This window comes from Dreissena polymorpha, chromosome 10 (assembly GCF_020536995.1).
Source record: "Dreissena polymorpha isolate Duluth1 chromosome 10, UMN_Dpol_1.0, whole genome shotgun sequence".
In the NCBI taxonomy this organism is placed as follows: domain Eukaryota; kingdom Metazoa; phylum Mollusca; class Bivalvia; order Myida; family Dreissenidae; genus Dreissena; species Dreissena polymorpha.
Genome location: NC_068364.1, coordinates 61,883,164 through 61,895,361, shown reverse-complemented (window position 1 = coordinate 61,895,361; position 12,198 = coordinate 61,883,164). Strand labels below are relative to the sequence as shown.

Below are 12,198 nucleotides of genomic sequence, written 5' to 3'. Positions count from 1 at the left end.
AATAATGATATTTATGAGGAACAGAAATACTAAAGTACATATACCATGCTCTCAAATATCCATAGTTTGCATCTTTTGACGATTTAAAAACCTAAAAATTATATAGCGTTGAAACGCGAAACGATTGAAAAGAGATCTTGATGAGAGTTCTGTTGTTGTCTTTATATTTGTGTGACACTAAGAAGATTGGTTATATAAAGTATAAAATACATCACTCATTGTACGAGCACGGATAGCCGAGTGTCTACACGTTAGACATTTTGTTCAGGGTCGGTGGTTCGAGCCCATTTAAGGTTAACCTTTTTTCTTTCTTTAATTTTATTCTTCTTGCTTTTTAGATCCAAAGTTTACATTTATCAATATTAAGTATTTAATGACAAACTTCAATACATGCTAAAATCTGTTAAAGGTCCCTAACGCTGAAGGAGGACATGTATTTTCCGAGTTATAATTTATTTGAATATAGTTTTTGCGTATGTATAAACAGTAAATCTACATGATTAATGCCACAATAATATAATACAAACGCATTTAATGTAATGGGAAATGTTTAACTTGCGGAAGGGATATATATCAATACACGTTCGTGTTATTTTGTAGATATCTTATTTGTATATAAATATATGTATATAAGTGAATTCAAAGCGAGAGTTTATTAAATGCAAATATAAATAGTTTTTAAGATGCATTCAAAATTATATCAACATTTAATCTGTGTATCATAATACAAATTTAACATGTTGTTGTTTTTGTATATTACAGATCTGTTACTGGAGTTCTATACATTAAATAAATAATAAGATGTAAAATATATATATTCGCGCGGACGACGTGTTGTGTTGAGCAGCTGCTACCATGGCGAGTTCTTTCCCGAATCCGAGTCCACCACTGGCCCCCTCCGACCCCCAAACCGTCCCCTTTCAGAAATCTACAGGCGGTCAAGGCCGCTCCACCTACTCCGAGTAAACCTGCGATCGAGCTTCTCGAAATAGTACGTATATTTGTATATGTACGTCTTTCAACAGGATTGTTTTAGACGCCCGCGAACGAGAGGGGTGGGTTAGGTAGGGATGACTCCTCCTTACTTTGATTTTGTTTTACATTTAACGTGTCAAATACCTTATATGGCGCGTTATAGCTCTAACAGCTTTACAGTGATTGATTTTGATACATTTTCGTTAGAGTTAAGCCATTCCCGCCTTATAAATACTTATAATCCCTGATTAATTCCTAAATACATCGTTATAAATAGTCACTAAAATGAAACATTTTTCATAACCCATAGATGTTATATATACCATAAACTCGACTCTATCTTTTACCGCATTATTTTCCAGTATGTGCTTATCTAAATTTTGGTTGTTATACTTCACTGGACGATGGATGCTTGAGGCTTAATTGGACAATAAAACACAGACGCTCATTGAAGCATTTAGATGCAAGCGCCGTAGCGATTGACAAACTGGACTTAGCTGGTTAATTGGCCCGTTATTAATGCCTTAACTACGTATCCTAGCAATAAATTGATAACTGAGACGACATGCATTTGCAAACTTTGCATGATCGCTAGGGAAGTGATGCAAATTACAGTCACTGGTAAATACACGATCGGAAAATAAAAGCGAACCCGGGGACTCTCATATCGAAATTCAAGAGCCCCGACAAGGGGCCGTTAAATGGGTTGTATAAAAAAAACAAGTTGTCGCACTTTTTTTTACATACTAATTCGGATACAATGTATTTTTTATATATAAGTGTGTTTGTCAGGTTAATTACAGGTCATCGCCGAGTCTTCACGAGTCACGAGATTTTACAGCATGTATCAATTCCTGTGTTTTTCATTTGTACATAAACACGTGTTATCGGTCAAGGGTTATCAACAGTCTTATCAATCATGAAAAATATATGATCCGCGCTCTGTGAATAGTGGGTTTAATGCATGTGCGTAAAATGTCGTCCCAGATTAGCCTGTGTAGTCCGCACAGGCTAATCAGGGTCGACACTTACCGCCTAAACTTGATTTTTTTCTAGGAAGAGACTATCTTTAAACGAAAAATACAATAAAAGCGGAAAGTGTCATCCCTTATTAGCCTGTGCGGACTGCACAATGTAACTTAAGACGACACTTTACGTAAATGCATTAAACCCCCCTTGTCATAGAGCACGGTCCAAATGTTTCCTCAATTTTGTTTTTGGAGAGAATGTACATTCAGAAATCAGATATGTTGCATCAAATGTTTTTAGTACGGGCAGAGTCGATTATCAGACGTTTTCGAGATTAATGCAAGGGACTTACCAGTTAGAGACATCTTGAATGTCGTTTTTACCATGGATATGTTGACTTATTCAAATCATTTTTTACACAATTGACATACTTGTATTGAGTCGATTTTACTTTCGATGCTTCTTTAAATGTTGGAGTTGGTAAGATTGGGTTTAGGAATATCGATGCTTCTTAACTCCATGGTGATGGTTGAAAGTTATTGATGTTGGTTAAGCAAAAGCTTGGAAAATGTGTTGCAAAAAGCACACTTACCTGTAAATAGTTATCAATAATTATATAATAAATTTATCAGTATTAAGATAAAGTGGATATACACCAAACAAACACAGAAGTCATGCAGCTTGTTTTTCTTTATTCTACAAAAAACCAAATAACGACAGTCACCTATTACCTTCCTTGTTTTTTAGGGTTCAATAATGCAGTTTTTTGTTCGAGTATTCATACATACAATTTTGATATAATTTGAATATCATTAATTTATGAACGATTATAACTTCTTGTCCCAGTTATCAGGTATTGATGATAAATTCTTATTAAATACATTTTGTTAACTCTTTGTAACGCTTTTGATAACACTATTTGGAACTAATCTTGAAACGTACCTGTTTTACCTTGTGCACATGTGTCCAAATAAAGACAGCTTTGTATTTAATACGATCATTGTAAAAAATTTCAGAACAATTAGGTGACAATTACCATTTTTGCAATCTACTAAAAAAGATGGTAATTCAAGTGTAGAAATTATAGATGACAGCCAATTAAATAAGTGCAGGTACATAAGGAGAAAGAAATTGAACCATTATGATATCCTTTAGAAGCTTAATTCCCAAAATCAATGTGGTGTGTACAAGCTAGGTACTCACGTTTCTCGACAAATAACACATAATTTATTTAAGGTAAACTAAAATGTTTCAAACTTGAAAATGCAGGAAAAAATCAGTTGTAATGTTTTCACAATAGAAAACTTTTATACACGCTATTAATTCTCCTGTTTCAGCTTATATATTGTATCTTCTAGATCCAACGTATTCCGCAGTGTCTCTAACATAGTGTTAGGTTATTTATGAATCCTAATCGGATCGTGCCCCAATACAACTATGGTTTCATGTTTGTAAATAAATGTTCATGTAACTGTCCCTTCTTTGTACATAAAACTGTTCAAACTTTGGAGATTTGTTGCGGTGTTAGGATGGGGTAAATAACTGTGAATGAACCATTTTGATTGGGGGGGGGGGGGGGGGGGGGGGAGATGGGGATTTCACAGTATGTTTGCTTCATTCTTCATCGTAGCTAGGCGCCCACGCAAAAGTCTCCAATATGAATATTGTATGTCTGTTTGTATGTCTGTGTTATATTATATATATATATATATATATATATATATATATATATATATATATATATAATTAGCAAATAAATAAACCATGTTTTACGTGATTCCGTTCAATGCCAATACAATATTGAATATTTTAGTCATCCGGCCCGAGGCTTGTGGTAGCGATTGACTTCGGGTCGAACAGGAGTGGGTACGCTTGGCAGTTTCGGACGGACTTTGAGCGAGACCGTCTGGACATCCATATCAACACGAAATGGCCCGAGGGTGGACTCTGTTGCTACAAAACACTTACTGCGCTTCTGTTGAAGGTACTAATATAGTTGATATAATGTCCATATGTGTGTTTGCATTCTTAAACTAGTATGCCGCACATCTTATAGCTATATTTGTTTTATTTTCCATTGGTTTATTTTTAGTAACTTGAGTTGCATGTTTTTTTCATTATAAAAACACCTTTGCAAAATGTGCAGTACTATTGCTATTTATAACCGTTCTTATTCAAGTATTTATGTGATTGCAATCTCTTAAAGATACACTTAAAATAATACATAAACCCTCAGTACAATGAGGTTGTGGGGATAATTTTGTCATACACCGTGTGATGTAAGTACAAACAAGTTGTGTGGCCTCCTGCCTTCAAATTGGATAGTTTACTTTTACTACTTGCGTTTTGAATTGTATGTTAAGTTTGTAATGAACGTCATTACTTTGTAAATAACAACATGTGAATGGTTGTCAAAACAGCCCGACCAGTCGGTTGCCGAGTTCGGTTTCAGAGCTGACAAGAGGTTCAGCACAATCAAGGAAGAAGAATCCGACTGGGAAAACTGGTACTTCTTTCGAGGGTTCAAGATGATGCTTTATGCAAATGCCGTGAGTAGTTCATTTATTACGTAACCAAATTTCTTTGGGAACATAAAAAGAACAAGCTACATGAATTAATCCGATAAATATTTTACACACTTTTGATGCAAAGGGTTTTTAGAATTTAATGAATGGAAAAAGTTTTTTATCGAAAAGATTGTGGACTTTTACAGAATTCTTTAGATGCAAAAACCACAATGGAAGACGCTAACGGTCGTCACCTGCCAGCTTCATTGGTCTTTGGAAAGTCAATTCAGTTCATTAAAGAGCACGCAATACAGAGTCTTAAAGAGGCAGGAGTTCCATACATAGAAGATCATACTAAATGGGTGATCACAATCCCAGCTATATGGAATGACCGTGCAAAGGGTTTGATGCGAAAATCAGCTACGGATGTGGTACGAACTGTTGTCGTACATTAATTGTACACTTTATATTGTAACCACGTGTTCGGTATGGTAAAGGTTTTAGAAATATGTGTGCTTGGTTTTGATTTCAGAAGCGTTAAGTTTATATGATTAACCGGTAAATGTCGGCATCTAATTTTCCCGATCTATTATCAATACATTAATATATACGAGGAATGTAAAATAAAATATATTAACTATCTGATAATGGAACCATTTCTCAAAGTTTTCGTTTTACTTCGATGAAATTTAAAACGACACAATTTACGCCAATACTTACACGTTTATTCGTAAATGTTGTTTGTATATGTCGTACGACTAAATCCGCACTTAATTTTAGTGATTTCTTATTAGTCTTAATGTCTTTACATGAATGAGTTTTACTGTACAGCAATAAATTAATTTAAATTATTTGCTATTTTCTGCATTTTGACAAAAACATTACAAAGATCGTATGTACTTGCTTTAAAGGCGGGAATTCCAGCAGATAACCTGACGATTGCTCTAGAACCGGAGTGTGCGGTCATATACTGCATTCAGCTCATACGTCAACAACTTGAAATCGACGGCGATTTAGGCAAACTGCAGTATATCGCGGCCCCGGACTCCGTGCTTATGTTGGTCGACATGGGAGGTTAGAAATTCGTGAAACAATGAATAAACATGGTGGGAAGCAGCATTTACTGATGGGTGAAGATACGCTAATAGAAACGTGTGATCGGCTGCATTTTAAAATAATGCTCCGACAGATCTTAGTGTTAGATACAAAACAATATGTTATTGTAATATTAGTAAACCTTGCGTTAAAAACATCCCATTTAAAGTAATATAAGTTCTACAGTAAAATGTACTTATTTTCCTACGCATGACATAGAAATACACATTTAAAAGAAAATTATAGCCTGATGTTTATTTGCCATTACTTTACAGATAGCTTGAATTATCACTAGGTGAAATGTTAATGCTTTTAGATATACATATCATACCACCATAAATAGTATATTTAAAGATGAACTGCAGTGGAAAAAAAAAATAACAATAAAAACAATCGGTTACTATGTACCGCATTTGAGATTGAGTAATTTTGAGTAACTGTGTCGTTTGGGTTCTGAGATGTTCGATTTATTTTGATAGTATTCTCAAGGTGTGTGGAGGGTGCTACTTTCACATTTCTCAAGCGATTACATCGAAACTTCAAAAAGGTCATCAGCATAGTGTAGATGGACATGACACTTTTCACTCAGTTTTCCCGGCACTGTATAGTTGAACAATGCTGAAATAGCGATGGGGGTATAATTAATGTTTATGACAAAGCTATCATTTATATAGTTTTTTTCAAGTTTGGAGACGTCATTGTTTAATGGCGTTATATTTTCTCCAATCCATTCCAGTGACGCCTTTTTAATTTAAAAATAACCGAAACTTTCATGTTGTATTTATGATCTAGGAGATACAGTTGATATCACAACAGTTCGCGTTGGCGAAAGAGGGCAAATGGAACAATTGCAGATGTCAGGTGGCGGACCATGGGGCGGTATGAGGATCAATGAAAAGTTCTTCATTTTGCTTAGAGAACTTATTGGCCAAGACGTATTGGACAAATTTGTTACAGAGAATGAAATGGATTACTTCGATCTTAGGATGGACTTTGAAACACAAAAACGAGAGGTACGGACTTAAATGTTTCGCTTCATTAATGTCAATCTGTAGTAAAAGTGAATATTTGTTATGCAAAACAGTGGTCCGAAAATAATAACATCACTGTAAAATGTGTTATATTTCAGTCGAATAAAAACAAAACCGACATCGATGTATTTAAATGTTTATTTTAATTGATATGTATTCAGAGTAATTCATGTTATGAACATGAGACAAAATATAATATGTCTTCATATGTTTCAACTATTTATCGGTGTTTTATTTAAAAGGTTAAACACCCAAGTGACTCGGATTCCAGCCCACGATTTCGACTCAGAATTCCTGATTCACTGAAAACTTTGTGGGAAAGGAAAACAAACAAAACCCTTTCAGATATTATGAAACAAGATCATATGAGGGAAAAAGATATAAAGTTTGCAAGTTCGCGCCTATCAATTCCAATAAAAATCATCCATGAAATGTTTGATGAAGGTGTACAAGAAATTTTGAATTTCACAAATAAGATTATTGTGTCCCACAAAGTTAAGGGATTGCCTATTACAGCGGTGATAGCTGTTGGAGGTTTTGCGATGTCAAGCTATGTGATGAAGGCATTGAGGCAGGAGCTTGGTGGAAAGAACATACCGGTTGTTCGTCCTCAGATCACGGAGTTGGCCCTCTTGCTCGGTGCAGTTCTTTTCGGACAACAAGAGGACATCATAACTTCCCGAATAATGCCGTACACGTATGGCGTGTCGTGTACCATGGCATTTAATGCGGCAAGACACAGCGCGGAACACAGATTTGAAGACGGCGGGAGGCTTTGGGCTAACAACTCTTTTCGGAAGCACGTTACTCGCGGCCAGGCTGTTAAACGTGGAGAATGGATCGTGGACAAGGATTACTTCCCTGAATGTGATGACCAAACGTCGGCGACTATCTACGTCTTTGCCTCCGACAAAACGGATCCGATTCACACTACTGACGAAGGTTGTCAGTTCGTGGGTCAGTTCGACGTGGAGTTTCCACGAACTGTGGCTAAACCAATAGCAAGAAAGGCAGTAACAGTAGCAATGCGATTCGGAGGCACGGAGTTGGAGGTTAAAGCAACAAGCAATGACGGGAAAACATGCAAGAAAAAATTAAAATTTTAAACTATACAAAATGAATGTTTTGAAAGATTTTGTATTATTATTGACGATTAAAAGCACAGAGGTGTGACGGAAAAATAAGTACATCCTATATTTTATCTCATGTACTTTGAATGTAAATAAGACTTATTTCGGGGGGAAATGTATATATTATATATACATTTAGGGTGGTCGAGTGGTTCGATTCCCGGCCCGGGCACTGGAAATTTCAGAAATGCTTCATGTGTTTCCCATCAACTAGAGATGTACTGGTATGAAACCAAGGTAATTCTCACGTGTATCGGTGCTATACACTGAGTATTTCGCAAAGAGCTAGGGCATCGCACCGGATCCCTTGTATCCCAATACTGTCTCTTCTGCTTGCTGTCTCTTCAGCGAAATCCAAAGGACCCGATTGGAAATAAGTGCTTGCACTTTCATGGGTTATTCTTGACTACAAGGTCAAAAGAAACACATACATACATACCATTCTTTTTTTCTTTATTTTTAAGTTTGAAACTGTTCTCGGAATATTAATTTCTGTAGTGTTTGGCTATAGGCCTACTGCAGTAGTGATTCATGGGACAACGACCAAGGACAGGACCACAATGGAAATAAGGGCTTGCTCTTTTTTGTGTTATCCTTGGTTTGGTGAGCATGTTATAGTTTTTTGTACATGATATAGTTTTTAATAATTGCTTATAATTTTATTCTATGTTATGTTGTGAACTGTGTATATGCTTCATATGCCGAAATAAATCTATCTATCTATTTAACGTAGTATTATTGTAAAAGCAGTCGTGGGATACGCGTACTGCTTTTTATTATAAACCTGTTTAATGCTTTTAACAAAATACAGGTTGTATCAATCGTTGAAATAAAAAATCCCGTATTACGCTACTCGCTGTTTCCAATTCCGTATTACCATACTAGCCGGACTACTTCGACCCATTTAATGACGTCACATTACACGCACCGAAAATAGAAATATTTTATATTACGAAATATATTACGTTGTACATCGTGTGACGTCATTTCTGTGACAAAACACACTCGTTTTATCTAAACTCTGTAAGGACATGAAGGACGTGGTGTTTTTTAGCAGTAAACTATGTGTTAAAAACGTATTTTGGAGTGTGTGTTTATCATGCATAAATGATATATATTTCAATAGGAATACAATAAAATAGTGTGGTTTAAACTAAGTTTCGATAAAGACATGGGAGATAGAAGTGGAAATGCATATCGTTTAAACGTTTTTGTTATAAACATCGGATTTAAGTTGTCAACTTAATTGTTATAAAAATTGGATTAACGATGGCATTAAGGTAAGCGTGTCGGAAACCTGTGTTTTCCCGGTTCGAATGTTTACACGTAAATTTACATAAACTGTATTCATACGCGTCTTAAATAAACTATGGCGTACCGTTTAAGTCATTGTTTTGTCAGTTTTGTTAAAGTAAAAAATATATATGTTAACTGTTTTCGTTAGTTGTTGTATATAATAAAAGGAATATCTCGTGGCTTGTGCTATTTCGCATCACACTCGAGGCTCCGCCTCTCGTGTGATACGTCATCACACAAGCCACTCGAGTGATACAAACTCTTGGAACAATTGGTTAGCGTAATATTCCGTATTTATCGCATACCATACCCTGTTTCCCATGTAATATAACCATTACTTTTTTTTATTACACATGTGTAATAAAACATTTTTAAGCGTTTTCATTGGCTAATTTTTCGTTTATTGACCAATCGCATTTTGTTATTTTGCTGAAATGACGTTGCAACGTCATATGACGTAACGATTTATCGGGATTTATCATTATGTTTGCGTACATATTTATTTAATTTGCTCATTTAAAACCATGTGATAGAAAAAATATCTGACACTCGTTGTCATATCATACCATATTTTATTAAACTCGTCCAGGAAATTCGTTGGTAAGCTCGCCAAAGGCTCGCTTACTAACAAAATTCTTGAACTCGTTTAATAAATATGGTATGATATGACAACGAGTGCCGGATCCTATATATATATTTCAAATCTTATGCTGTATTATGTTGGTTCTTTATCTTCACTCTTATCCCCGCAAGGTCTTCCTGCACGAATAATCTAGTAACGTTCAGAGGAAGGGATCTTGACTTTTTTCTTTGCTCTTTACCTTAAACCAAGCTACGTTGTAAATGGTTGTATTTCTTTAAATTTAATAAGACGCGTGATAACATTCAGATTTAATACATCTTATTTGTTTAGTTCTACGAGTGAGAATGCGCTGATGATGAGTATTTCTAATTTGTATAGTTATGTTGATACACTCAAGCCATATAGATTTAATAATCCGATATTATAAGCATACAACGGAAGATGCATGCTTGCATTGTTTTCAGGTAACCCTGTCATACTTCTACATTTTAAGTAATTGTTTCGCGCGATAATCTTTGTTATCATGTTAATTATATGCATTTTACGTATTTTATGTTATTTCTATAAATTCTTATTTGTATGGGACATTAAAATAATGTTGTAGAAATAGTATTTGTTGTGTAATAAGCTCTACTGTGATCGCAAATGTTATAGTGTAAATCATTTTGTAATATACTAGCATATGTTATACCATGTAATATATTTATATAATAAATGTGTTGTAAGTATGTAATAGAGATTGGAATTTATGTACCTGTAATACTACATAAAACCACATTTTGGTCTGTATGTACCGTTGTTATTCTTATTTTTTCGCAAACTTACAACAGCCGTGTATTACTACATAAAACCACATTTTGGTCTGTATGTACCGTTGTTATTCATATTTTTTTCGCAAACTTACAACAGCCGTGTATTACTACATAAAACCACATTTTGGTCTGTATGTACCGTTGTTATTCTTATTTTTTTCGCAAACTTACAACAGCCGTGTATTACTACATAAAACCACATTTTGGTCTGTATGTACCGTTGTTATTCATATTTTTTCGCAAACTTACAACAGCCGTGTATTAAGTGTCCTCTTCTAAATATGAGTATCAACGTCTCTCTGGCAAATCATGGCTTAATAAATGTGCGTTTAAAGTAGTCCCAGATTAGCCCGTTTAGTCCGCGCACAGGCTTATCAGGGAAGAAACTCACCGCTTTTATGGTATTTTTCGTTAGAAGGAAATCTTTTCTTTGCGAAAAACCTAGTTTAGGCGGTAAGTGTCGTCCTTGACAAGCCTGTGCGGACTTCACAGGCTTATCTGGGATTACAATACGCACATTCTTTTAGCCCGATTTTCCCTGAGCGAGGCTCATACACATGATTTGCTATGTATCAAAAACATGTATTAATAATTTACTTTGTCATAAACATGACAAGTGGCCATTCAAACATAGACCATCTACAAACATTTTATTATTGCTGAACAATAAAACTTTTTGTGAACATTTCCTTACTTTCATTTTATGCATGCGTAAATCCATTACAGAAATAATTCCCATTATTATTGATGTATTAATCTTGTCTCTATACCTGTTTTGCCTTAATCAATGGAAATTTAACTGAATCATTAAGTAACATTGATATTCATATTAAGCTACAAAAGTGTATGTTTTCTGCTGTGATTTTATTTGATGTTACTGATCGTGAAACTTAAAGAATCATCTTTCCTTCAAAAATTGTTTTATGTTATATTTAAGAAATAATATTTTTCTATCATGGTTTATTGTCGAATAACCCACAATAAGGAGTATAGATGCGTAGGAATTAAATCACGAGTGCGAAGCACGAGTGATTTGATAACACGCATCTATACAACTTACTGTGGGTTATTCGACAACAAACCATCATAGAAATTTTTTATTTCGATTCTAACACGATTCTGATTGATTTGGTTCAAGCTTTAGGACGTGAACTATATTTTTTAATACGCCGCCCTTCTTAGTACAAAGTTCACTATTTAGTGACGTCATTGAATTGTACAAACATATGACGTCGTTTTCATTCATAAAAATGTTTTGCAAATGACGTCACTTTCATTGAAAACAACAATCGTAGAAACTTGATGACGTCACGTTTATAGATGCTACTGAAAAGCTGACATGTATGGCAAGCGGTTCGACGCATAATCCCAAGAAACTAGGTTTCTCATGAGAACCTAGGTTCTCAGAATGAGAACCTAGGTTTTCAAATGAGAACCTAGGTTCTTGTGAAAACCTAGGATACCAAACGAGAACTTAAGTTCTCAGAATGAGAACCTAGGTTCTCATGAGAACCTAAGTTCTATGTGTCTATGAGAACCTAGGTTCTCATGAGAAACCTAGTTTCTTGGGATTATGCGTCGAACCGCTTGCCATAGACATGCTTTAAATGTTTTCTGAATTACGTTTCCTTACCAATAACATTCTTTGTAGGTGTGGTTATGCCACTTATCACCAAATATACAATTTGTTGTTTCATTACATTTATATACATGCTACATTTATTACATTTCTTTTGGGCGGGTTTTAGCACCTGCATTTTACTGCAATATTTTCTTTATTTATTCGGAACTATTTTCGAA

General features: G+C 34.9%; 1 protein-coding gene across 1 annotated transcript in view; it reads left to right on the top strand.

The window, feature by feature from the left end:
• Window positions 1-11,081, top strand: part of LOC127849162 (heat shock 70 kDa protein 12B-like) — a 45,852-nt gene extending 34,771 nt beyond the window's left edge. The window contains exons 2-8 of the mRNA XM_052381881.1: window positions 848-991; window positions 3,758-3,928; window positions 4,365-4,493; window positions 4,658-4,882; window positions 5,363-5,525; window positions 6,339-6,559; window positions 6,820-11,081. Of these exons, the coding sequence (XP_052237841.1) occupies window positions 848-991; window positions 3,758-3,928; window positions 4,365-4,493; window positions 4,658-4,882; window positions 5,363-5,525; window positions 6,339-6,559; window positions 6,820-7,683 (1,917 nt within the window). The 3' untranslated portion in view covers window positions 7,684-11,081. The remainder of the gene's footprint in view (window positions 1-847; window positions 992-3,757; window positions 3,929-4,364; window positions 4,494-4,657; window positions 4,883-5,362; window positions 5,526-6,338; window positions 6,560-6,819) is intronic.
• Window positions 11,082-12,198: the final 1,117 nt, after the last annotated feature.